This window comes from Ptychodera flava, chromosome 8, assembly GCF_041260155.1.
Source record: "Ptychodera flava strain L36383 chromosome 8, AS_Pfla_20210202, whole genome shotgun sequence".
NCBI classification, from domain to species: Eukaryota; Metazoa; Hemichordata; class Enteropneusta; family Ptychoderidae; genus Ptychodera; species Ptychodera flava.
In genome coordinates, this window is record NC_091935.1 from 15,163,810 (window position 1) to 15,176,590 (window position 12,781).

At 38.2% G+C, this 12,781-nt stretch overlaps 1 protein-coding gene across 1 annotated transcript; it reads left to right on the top strand.

The window, feature by feature from the left end:
* The first annotated feature begins 1,877 nt into the window (after nucleotides 1-1,877).
* LOC139138594 (UV excision repair protein RAD23 homolog B-like) lies at nucleotides 1,878-10,249 on the top strand. The gene is made up of 9 exons (XM_070707029.1): nucleotides 1,878-2,109; nucleotides 2,248-2,329; nucleotides 3,614-3,693; nucleotides 4,764-4,945; nucleotides 5,291-5,507; nucleotides 6,412-6,610; nucleotides 7,251-7,384; nucleotides 7,990-8,187; nucleotides 8,738-10,249. The coding sequence occupies exons 1-9, from the start codon at nucleotides 2,044-2,046 to the stop codon at nucleotides 8,849-8,851; spliced, it is 1,272 nt and encodes a 423-aa protein (XP_070563130.1). The 5' UTR covers nucleotides 1,878-2,043; the 3' UTR covers nucleotides 8,852-10,249.
* The last annotated feature ends 2,532 nt before the right edge of the window (nucleotides 10,250-12,781 follow it).

Sequence of the window (12,781 nt, forward strand, 5' to 3'; positions counted from 1 at the left end):
ATACCAGACCTAAATGATTCCTTAACATAACAGTCGCTTGCCTGCTTCTCTGCCGACATGAGTGCCTTATCTCTTTCCACTGGTTTATTGCCGTAATCTTATACCACGATACTAATTACACAGCGACAAAAAGACAACTGTAGTTCTTGCTGAAATGTCGGCAGAGAAGCAGGCAAGCGACTGTTATGTTAAGGAATCATTTAGGTCTGGTATTTGTTATTCTTGTCTTTGAGAACTTGCCGCTCGCAAGCAATATTGTGAGGTACTAGTGTAGTTTTAGAAATAAAGTGTCTGATGTAAATTAGTAATTGAGTAAGGTATCATTTAATCTCATCGTCTACTTTCCGTTGAGCATAACTGTAATAACACCTTGTGCCTCATCACGTGTTCTTCGTTCATCTGATAAATGCCTTCTGCACACACCTAGATGGAATCTGACTACCTATGGTCGCCGCTCCTTCTCTGCAGCAGCTCCTGTCCTTTGGAACTCTTTGCCCCTGGACATAAAAACCTCTCCTAATGTCAACATTTTCAAAAGACGCTTAAAAACTTACATCTTCCAGAGAGCATTTTCATTGTAACTCTAAGCGCCACTGAGCATTGTTTAACTTTGGATATTAGGCGCTATACAAATTTTCTAGATAGATAGATAAGTATGAACAAACCTACAAGGCATTGAATAGTTAGGCCTACAAGGTCATGCATTAAACAAATCCTGTTTTCAATGACATCAAAACACCTAGTGTCATCTAGCCCTAGCACGCAAATTACAGGGAAAATGAAATATACAAACAAAATCACCATCTTTCACAGCAGCACTGAAATGCAAGCCTTTTTCTGACATGGAAATGCTTTGTCAGAGAAAGCTTGCATGCAATGGTTTGATGAAATTCATCCTTGAACCCATTTTCATTCCCACCTCCAACATCACCATTTTTCAAATTTTGGTGTGTCAACGGTGCCAGACACAGGTCCAGTAGGCATAATTTGTGATGATTTTTTTCTTATTATTATCATAAAAAGTAATTATGAATATTAATAAATTATTAATATGAATGTTACAGAATATTAAAACTTTTTTACACTCTTACAAGTGAAGAAAACGGAGGTAATTCATGGGTATGTCAGTTTACTGTTGAGTGGAGCTGGCTACCTTCTCTTTATATACACTGTGTAGTAACTCTCGCCGTAGACTGAACCTGGGCAATGGTAACTCTCGCCGTAGACTGAACCTTGGCAATGGTGTCACTTGTATATTTTGGCATGGATTGTGAAACTATATAAGGGTTTCCAGAGGGTTGTTCATATAAGCACATTACAATGTGTAAAATATGACTTTATTAATCATAATCATAATTTATTAATAATCATAATTATCACAACAGTGGAGTTTCCAGACAGCATTTACACAAAGTAGACGACATTGAGTGTAAAAAAGTTTTAATATTCTGTAACATTCATATTAATAATTTATTAATATTCATAATTATTTTTTATGATAATAATAAGAAAAAAATCATCACAAATTATGCCTACTGGACCTGTGTGCCAGATAGCACAATGGAAATCAAGAACATTCATTCATTCATTCATTCATTCATTCATTCACTTCATTCGCTAGAAATATAAATGTACATTCACTAACAAAAATGGAAAAATGAAGATAGAGATATCGGTACAATTGCTATGTTCTATGAATTTATGTTTCCTGGGCTCAGAGACATACGTATATACCAGGCCCAAGTGTACATACATATGCAGACCAACATGTCAACTACTGTACATCGCAAGCGGGCGCTTTGCAGTGTGCCTCCCCCCCCCCCCCCCCCCCTTCCTTTTCTCATACAGCTGTGTCTCGCGAGAACCGAGAGTTGACTAGTGTCGCATGCGCACTGTCGTTCTGTGACGTCATGTGGTAATGGCGGACATGTATTTTCGTGTATGATTTCACTGCGTGCTGATACGATTATTGTGGGTTTTCACATCGATATCTTACTAATTTGATTTCTCTGTACCCATAGTCAATAGAGTGTAGCCATCAAGATGCTTATCACGCTAAAGACCCTCCAGCAGCAAACGTTTCAAGTAGAAATTGACCCTAGTCAAACGGTGAGTACCCACACGCACGGAACGCGATGTGCTGTAGTCTGTGCACTGAACGCTATAAGTGAATGCTGAATCATCAGAGGTCATTCCCCTGATAGCACATGCAAAATCCAACTCATTGAAACCTATCATGCATTACAGGTGAAGGACTTGAAAATTAAAGTCGAAGAAACGAAAGGAGCGGAATCGTTTCCTGCAGCTGGCCAGAAGTTAATTTATGCAGGTACAGTACATGCATTATAGTATCGCCTTGAAGACCGCATGCACTGCTGCTGTGTCCCTAATCACGCTGGTATTGAATAGATTTGTACGTCTTGCATTGGCAGAATTATGGTCCATGACTGATTTCAATTCAAAGGCATTTTTAGTTGCAGCTGAACCTGCTATAACTTGTAGGAATATTGTATATACTACTGACTCTGCGGCCCGTGTCAAGATAAGTGGCCACAATCATTCGGATGTCCTTACACCATGGGCTACCTCCATGCTTACTCGTACCATGGAGCTTTTGTAGATCCATGTTCCGATTGCTTGTACATACAGACTCACCTGAGTTAGCAGAATAAATTGAATATTCAACATACAGTAACACTAACCCAATAGGTTCAACGTCAGCTGCAATAGTTGTTGCCTTGTTGGGCTGGGCAGTGCTGCTTGGGTCTCTGTTGAGTGGCTTGCGTGATGCCCAAACATGGCTACAATTCCATCCTATACCTTGCCGACGTAAAACAGCACTGCAGATCTGCAGTGCAAGCACAAGGCACACAAGGGGCTGCATTATCAGCAAATCTCGCCTTACCGTGTGCAAATTTCACCATAATACAGCTCCTGGATAATATTAGAATGTTAGAATATTGTTGTAACCCCATGTTCAACTGTACTTTCAGCTGAACAGTAAGTTTAATGACTCGGGCACAAAGTCATTCAAACTTCATACAGATCTTGGTCACACAAAGCTCTGATAGTGCACAAAGGCATAGCAGTATTATGTCAATTAATTACTTATTTGCATATTTTATATTTATTCATATCCATAATTACCCTAGAAAAGTTACTAGGGTCTATGGTCTTATTCAGTAATGAGTTTTCGTATGGCACTTGTCCACAGCAAACAGCTGACATTCATGTGCTACATGGCAATTAAGTCAGTGAAAGTTTTTTGTTTACCAAACGATATCTTAATGCAATGTTTTACCACTTCATTCTTGGAAGCAAAGAAGAAGCAAATAAACTGTCGCAAAAAGTCCTTTAATCTGATCGAACAGCAGACTTTTATACAACCTCCATGAATATCAAAAGGCTGTGCTGAACTGTGTGTGAGGAAAAGAAGTAATCAGGTTGAGGGTAGATGTGATTTGCAGAATTTTCTTTCATTTTAGGGCAATCCCAGTCTAACTCCTTTCCAATTAGCATTTGAAGCAAAATAATAATCAAAATGTTGCTCAATACAACTTGGGCAGGTTGATAACTATGTGACCAATTTACCTACTCTGCTTCTTTTTTTCAGGGAAAATTTTAGCAGATGAAAAACTCATTAGTGAATACAATATTAGTGAAGGCAATTTTGTGGTTGTTATGATTACAAAGGTGAGATATATCGTACACTTATAATGTGAGGGTTACTGAGAGCAAGTTCTGAAAAAGCGCCTTTTTTATCTGTCTCAACTCTGGTCAGATTGATTTCTAAAAGCTGAGCATGGCAGTTGTGTTGTTGATATAATTCATATTCTGAGGTGTATGGCTATCACTTCTGTAGCTGATCCCTCTACCATGTTAAGGTAGTATGCGCCTCAAAAGTGAAAGACTTAAAACTTTTGCTCAAACTTTCCCAAATGAAACTTTCAACCATTCTCTTACCAAATCAACGATAAAAATCGGGGGTCCCCTGCAAAGTTTGGAACTGGCGAAAAAAATTTCCAATATTTTACGACATTTAAAATTCAAAATGGCTGCCATCCATGTGTTCACTCTATAGGGGAAAAATTAATTTTCAGATTTTCAACAAAACTAAGTCTGTTAAAGTTTTTCTTTCTCCAAGAGCTTTATAATGAGCACCGATATGTGGTAGTTCAGAAAAGAATTGTAGAAATTTGAGTACCAATATCTGTCGCCAAGAGGCCTTCTACCTTAAGAAATATCTTGGGTTTTCCAATCTCCTGTATGTCACAAAGATAGTGAGAGCTGACCTGCGCCCTTGCCTTTTAACCATTTCCTGTTTTACTATTGTTTGTGAACTTTACATGACCTGACAATCCTGATACTCTGTTGGTATGCAGCATTCAATGTTCAACCATTCTGCTATGACAGAACTTCATCACTCTTGCAGGAAAATAAGTGACATCTGCACACCTTGAGAGAATTTTGCAATTGTTTTGCCGGAACTGTATCCCTCAGTCTGACTGGTTGATTCATAAGAAAGAACATATCAGGCTATGGGGTCATGTAGGGGTCGTGAAATCAGTCAATAGCTAGAAATGATTTCATTGGTTCATGTCCCGGTAGTTAAGGTATTCTCAAAACAAGTTTTAGAAATCCACAGTTTGTATGACAGCATTGAGTTAATTTGATAGTGAAGCGGTTGTTATAAATAATGACATTATTTGGATGATATTCCGACATTTACTTGTGATGCTAACGTTTTCATTGTGTGTCTCTAGCCAAAGCCTGCTCCAAAAGTAGAACCTCCAGCGGAAAGTAAACCAGCAGAAACAGCAGCCACTACCCCGGCACCCACTCCCCAAACAACTACAGATAAACCAAAAGAAGAAAAGAAAGAGGAGGAGGAAAAGAAGAAAGAAGAAAAGGAAGAGAAGAAAGAAGAGGCACCCAAAACAACCAGGTGAGTTACAACCTGTCCCCAGGACATGGTTTGGTTTGTAGTGTTCTTTGCAATAATTAGTACCAGAGAGGTATAGTTTACCTTTTCTGAAAGCCACCTCATAATAAAGATCAAGTAAGGTATCCGCTACATTTGGAAAGTATTTGAACCGTTCAGTTTGACAGAAGTCAAAGTTCTATTTTAGTTGCCGAAGGCCGTGTGAAAGTGATTCAGTGAACAAAGCTGGAAGGACGTTCTCACAAAACATCTTCAATGCTTTGCAAAATACTGAGATTTGACATGTTTCCAATGGAACTATAGTGATATGAATTCATGTGAAGTACTTATGCTTGACTTTTATTACAGTACTGAGGCAAGCACGGAGTCGGGTACGACTACGACAGCAGAAGCGGCGACTAGTGGATCCACGCTATCTACGGCAGAATCCACGTTACTCACTGGTACTGCCTATGAGAGTGTAGTCACAGAACTGATGAGCATGGGTTACCCAAGGGATCAAGTCGTGCGTGCCCTTAGAGCTGCGTTTAACAACCCGGACAGAGCTGTAGATTATTTACTCAGTGTAAGTGTTATGTCAGTTGCACTACCGACATTTGCGTTATGTGTATTTCAGATACTTCCAGGCCATTGAGAACACCCACAGTGAAATTTACAAACTACATTCACTTTGTGTATGTTTCAAATATTTACAGGCAATTGAAACACCCACATTGAAATCTGCGAACTACGTTCACCTTTGTGTAAATTACAAATACTTCCAGGCCATTGAACGATCTACATTGAAATTTACAAACTACATTCTCTTTGTGTATATAGTACAAATACTTACATGTACAGGCCATTGAAACACCCACATTGAAATTTATGAACAAAGAACAAGCGGTTATTGGCAAAGAAATACTTTGCCCTGTAGTGTACTTATATAGCAGTTCAGTGCTAAGGCTAACCAGACTTGGCATACTGTCACATGACATTTTGTTCAAAGATGCCATGCTTTAGGTGAATTTAAATATTCTGTGTTCGTCTTTCAGTAGATTCAAACACTCCAATTTGTCTTGATCAAAATAGTAATACACACTGTGAAGCGTGTAACATTTCCCATTCAGTTTACTCCATCATTACATCTACTACTGAATTACATTGTGATCATCAGCAGATTAACCCTTTGAGAGCTGTAATTTTTCCAACCTAAATTTTAGTGCAACATTATACCAATTTTAATGAATTTTTCTGTGAGTGTTTTAGTAATTTTGGACCAAAGAGACAAAACTTTTTATTTGCAACAGTTTGTTATCAGAGTTTCCTGAAAAATATAACAAATTGTCAGGATCTGAAAAAATTGTGTGCACTACATTTTATAAAGGTGAAAGAAATTGACTTTGGCACTCAAAGGGTTAAAGTTGCTGTGCGCGTACAGTTTTTGAGTGAAATCACACCTTGTATTACCTTGACATTACCCTGTACAGGGCATACCCGAGAGTGCCCTGGCAGAAGTAGATGTTGGCGGACAGGAGGAACAAGCACCTGCTCAACAGCCAGCACCTGCTGCTGCAGCCCCAACTACAGCTGTCACTACCCCATCAACGACCGCCGCCACCACCACCAGCACCACGGCAGCAACAACATCACCTACAACAACACCGGCATCAGGGGGTGGTCAGCTAGGTAAGGAAATGCCCATTCTCATACTACGCTGTGCTGTTACTGCCTTAACCCTTTCACCACCATGGTTTGTCCCAAATCCATTGTTTTCTATGGTAAAGTTGGACCTGTATACAGGGAACTGGAGGTGAAAGGGTTAAGGTATTGTTTGCCTTGAAAGTGAAAAACTTCAACTTTTGCTCAAATTTTCCTCAATGAAACTTTCAAAGGTCCCTTACCAAATCAAGAATAAAAGTCAGGGTCACTGTGCAAAGTTTGGTACTGAGAAACAAATAACCTAACATTTACCAATATATGAAATTCAAAATGGCCGTCATCTATGTGTTAACTCTATGGAGAAAAACAAAATTTTTGATTTTTGAAAAACTAAGACGGTGAGAACATTTCTTTCATCAAGAGCTTTGAAATGAGCCTCCACAAGTGGTATATTTGAAGAGAATCAATAACATTTGATAACCTGAATCTCTGTCCCCAAGGCACATTCTACCTTAACCAAAAACACTCGCATTGGCTTTATGGAAGTTTATTGAATTAATTTCTGATACATCTACCATGTGTACTCTGTTCAAACTGGAAGCTGTGTAATGATATTGCTAGTGCTTACCCATGGCATTGATATACTTATATCTCTCTGTTACTTCAGCGGGGGAAGATCCGTTAGCTTTTCTTCAGCAGCAACCCCAGTTTCAACATATGAGGCAAGTCATTCAACGGAATCCATCGCTATTGCCAGCATTATTACAACAATTAGGTCAGAGCAATCCACAACTCTTACAGGTAAGTCTTGCAGTAATACTTTTGCAGTATACAAAATCCGTGCCAACTTTTTGGCTCTCAGTGGCAGGAATATTGAATGTTTAAATGAGTAATACACTGAGAATGAAAAAGACTAAATTTCTTCATCTCTGTGAAAATTTATGTCATCCCCGTGTCAAATGAATGTCTCACATTAAAATGCATGAGTATGTGCACACATGTGGGCACTTTGATTGCATGCCTGCTTGAATATTGTATTTGTGTATTTGCATACCCAGTATATAGGCAGTGTGTCTTAAGAACGAACGCATGCACTGATTGATTTTTGAAACGTCTGATTCGTATTGCCATTCAAGTTGTTTTCAAACAGAAATCTGAATGAATGTAAGATACTCTTTATTTAGGTTCTGTACGTATGTAACTGTTATAACCCTTTACCACAATGGTTTTGCCCAAACCCATTGATATCAGCAGTGAGTATGAACCTGTTAACAGAAAATTAGGGGTGAACAGCTTCAACTACTAAGGCAAATCTTCTTACCCCGTTCATGGAAATTTTGACTCTAAAGTCAAGTCAAGAGGCAATCATAAATTTTCATATTTACTGCTTTTATTTTCTTCTTCAGCTGATTAATCAAAACCAGCAGCGGTTTATCTCCATGATGAATGACCCCAACTACAGTGAGTCAGCTCCATCAGAACAGGGCAGTGGTGGTACAGTCGGTGGTTTGCCCGGTGGTCAGGGTGTCACCGCTGGTGGTCCTGGTGGTCCAGGTACAAGTTTCATACAAGTTACACAGCAAGAAAAAGAAGCAATTGAAAGAGTGAGTAGATCCGTTAACAGCATCAAACAACTTTCAGACATGTCCTGTTTCTGCTTCATACACCTGCTCAATCCCCACACAGAGATTGTTGCAGGGCATGGATAATTATAACCCAGCTAGGGAGTCTGGTAGGGGCGTGCAGTCAACAATACAGAGACTCTCTAGCTAGGTTAGAATTACCCATGCCATGCTACAATCTCTGTGAAGAGATTGACACCTACGTGCATGTCATTGAATGACTCTCAGGCTAATTTCACCAGCATTTCCAATAGAATGACAATCAAACCGTGACATATGAGTTGGTATGATCAGAGAAAATTACAATTTCTTTTTGCCCAATTTCTCATTAGCAAGCCAATTATTTTGCTTTCATACTCAGGTCTTTATCAAACACTATGACTTCTGACAATTAAAAGGTGCTAGCTCATTGTATCACGGAGTGTGTCAAATGGATACCCTAAGCAAAATGCACTTGTGATAATTTACTATCAACAAACTCTGTAATGTGTTAACCATGGTCACACATTTTTTTTTCTATCTTCTTTTACAGTTGAAAGCATTGGGATTTCCCGAGGGCCTAGTTATTCAAGCATATTTTGCATGTGAAAAGAATGAGAATTTAGCAGCAAATTTCCTGTTACAGAGCGGTTTTGATGACGACTAGCCACCTTCTATCTAAAGTACATGTAATTCTTATCTTCCAATGTTACACTACTTTGACAGTTGTAAAAAAAAATAAAGAAGAACAAAAGTAATCAGCTACAGAAATGTAATTACTGTTGCATCATAGTCTAAAATTACCCCACCAACGTGTGAAAACAGTCATCCTTCCCTTTAAATTGCTGCCGTTTACGGACTTCAGCCAACTGTTGCAATTTCCGTACGATACTCTGGAAAAGCTATATCAAAAATTGGACACTGCAGAGTTTGAACTCATTTCAAGCATTGGTATACGCAATACTCCTGTATTGTGTCAATGGTATTTACATAGGTATGGTTAAATGTGAAGTGGGTTCGGAAGACCCGAAAATGTGTAGCATGGTCAGACTGCTGGTGTGAAAGCACCGCAGCTGATCAAAATGCATGTTTATTGTTGCAGTCCCAGTTACTCTTCAGTGAACTCAGATTTGCCATACATGCGGACTGAGTTGTCCAGTTTCACACCGTGAGAAGGTAGCATAGACAAGTTTGCAATCAACTTGGCTTGTGAACCTGAGACGTAACACAGACACGAAATGATCATACATAAGACAAGGATACCATTTGCTGAAGATGTGGCATGTCACTTGATTCTAGTGTTAAAAACGTTCATCTTTTTTTTTTGCAAGGAAGGGAATGGCTGATGTTATAACTGTATTTCCTCAAAATACGCCAGAAAATTCATCATTGCCAGTCTGGCAAAAGCTGAGTTGCTTTATTTTTAACATCAATTTTTTTGTTCTTGTATGTAATTTATCGTTGCATATTGACTTCACTCTTTAATATTTGATACAATTATAATAAATAGTCTGATTTAGCGACTAGTGTAGATTGGTAAAAATTCTACCAAACTCAATCGCTGTAGATTCATCACCATACCAGTGGGTACATACAAGCTTTGATTTTCATTCCCAGGTCAATGTGGCTCTGTCATATACAGTCAGGTATATTTTCTTGTTTCAAAAATGAAGCTCAGACGCAGACTCTCAAGTTCTGGGAGATTTTTGAAACCGGAATCTGGCCCACAAACAGGTGTGAAAGCAGTTTCAGCCACAAGGCAGATAAAAAAAAGGATCTTGTAATATCCAACCAGTCATTAAAGCAACTATCATCCACAGGGCAGATGAAAAGAAAATATACCTGCTTGAATGTTCCAGCCATGGTGACTGGTGTGTTCCTGGAAATCCGTCATTTGCTTTGTCCCATGCTCTAGCCATTCAAATCACAGAGATACACAGGCATTTTCACAGGGGGATAGGGTTGGCATGGGTGATAAAAACATGGCAGTATTTGTAGGACTAGTGTATGTACCATACCAAAGTTAAATAAAAACAAATTCAAAACTTTTTTCAGACATCACAAACCAGTGTAAAGTAGTTTATTAGCTTCCAATGTCCCAGCTGTGATACCGTGCAATGTCACCTTGGTGGGCTATTGTTTCAGTGGGTTCATCCCAGGATTAAGCTCACAACAGTAACGTTGCAAGGAAACTCCTCAGCACTTTACCGCGACAACACTACTTTATGCAGTCACTGATTCTACCGACACCAAAAGAAAATTCAGTGAACCGAATTACACCTACATGACCCTCAAATAAAAAATTCTCATCAGCCAAATTTTCGTCCAACTTGGTGTTGCATTTCTAAAATAACAAATAATGCACACAGCTGTGGATTGAAAGTTGGTCTGACAAGAGATGAGGCCAGTTTAGACAGTTGCTGCCTTGTGTTGCCTCAGCATGACAGGTCAAATCCAAGGTTTTCTTCTAGTACAGTGTAGCTACAGACCTTATAGACACTTTCAGATTTTTATTATTTTCACAGCTATAGAAGTCCCAAACAATAAAGTATATACTTTCTGAAAGCCCTGATATTGGGAAATCCGACTCTGCACAGTACACAGTCATTATTTGCATAATAGTCACGTGACAAATGTTTTGGTGAACCTTCCAAAAATTAGTTTTTCCTCCCTTTAGCAAACATGCTGCATGATATCAAGTTGAAATTTATGCATTGACAAGCCTTAACAATACCCTTAAAATCCGTGTCAGCGATATTTTTCTGAGTCTCCATTCAAAATGTACTGTGCGACAATTACAATTCCTTGAAAAGCACCTTAATCTAACACCTTTAATAGTGCATAACAAAAAACAAAGGCATATAAAGTCTCAATGATATTCCGTAACAAAATATTTGTCCTGGGGGAAAATTGTCACAGACTGCAAGACCGTTAATTTTGTATGCTGGCTGCGATGTGATAATTATACTTTCAACCCAAATCCAAGAGACAGTGTGTCACAGTGCCACCTGGGTAAGTAGAAGTGTACGTTGATTGCACAGTCCTCTGATACAAATAGTTAATTTTAACACTTTCCATGCAAGACAATGTAAGAAATGCAGAAATTTGAAAGGGACATCATCCCGGGGTGCTTTTCCTGAAAAATTGAGCACTCTTGGACAAGTGGTTTTTGGAAGGAACCATTTGAATCGAGGGGGGTAGAAGAAATGGGTATGACTGCATTTTTTTTTCTCCATTTTCTGTCATTACTGGACATTAAGACATTTTTTGATCAATTTGTTTTTCGTCACCTGCCGAAATTTTTTTCATCCAAAAATCCTCCAGCCCCTCCCCCTAGAAATCAAATGGTTTTCCTCTTGGAATTCCTCATAGTGTGTGGTGTCCGTGGAACTGCAGTCCAATTATTGAAATTAACCAACTGTATTATAAAGATTTTTGTCTGTACTACAAATTTCAAATCTAGAGAACAACTTGTCACTTTTCTACAAAAGCCGAAACTCGACAACTTGAATGTAACTACATATGATTCTTTGCATGTAGGAGAAAGAAGCAAAACTTGAATTAAGTAATGTCTTTGAGATCCTGTACAAACCAGCTGGTGAAATATTGGATATCTAAAGTCCATCAGACCAGAATATTTTTGCACACCCAAAATCACTATTTTCCAATGTCATTATGATTTTAGCAAATCTGCATAGTCTGACTCAGAATCTACAAGGCAATCATAAATTTGCAAACTTTCTAATTAGACTAGCTGCATGCTGACCAACATGACTTTAATTTGGTCAATCATCTGTATGATTCATGCATCGTCAGCAGCCGTAATAAAAAGCATAATCCTGGTTCCAGGCTCTCTAAATGAGTTTACAATTTGTTACAGTAATAGAACAGCTGAATACTACAATACTCTAGATTTTGTCATCATCTCAGGAAACTTTAAATCTTGATATCCAGGTTTGTACTGTGTCTGCATAGGGCCAACATTTTGAATTTTCGTCGTTGGATTCAGTGTTTGATCTTTACTAAATATTTGTTCTATCAAGGTAGGCATACGTCAGTGTTTACATATTCATGATATGTTACAAATAATTTCCATCTGGAAATGAGCAGCAATTGTTACTTTCATCTAAGAATGATCTTTCAGTTTTTCCATCAAAACACTCGCTAAAAAAAAAACTATGGATTGATCCTGCATAGTTAAACTTTCTTCATCAACTGGTATCTGAGGTATGGATTATATTACTATTTATTCCCATTACTCATTATTTTTACATGTCAACAATATTTTACCCAGGATGATCTAATGCAATGATTCCATTTTGTGTGTCCCTTCAAATACCATTTATACTTTCTTACATGTTGTGTGTAATTTTAATAATGTTTTAGATGTACTGAAGTTATATAATATCACATTAACATATTGTATATAATTTTAATGTTTTATCATACCTTAAAAATATCCAAAATTCTCTTCTGAAATTGCTAAATAGACTGCCTTCCTTTAGTTGTACCCTCCATCAGGCTTTGTCTATTTATGCTAATGAGCAATTTCTATTATTAAGAGGTATGTGTACTTCCCATGCATAAAAATACATAC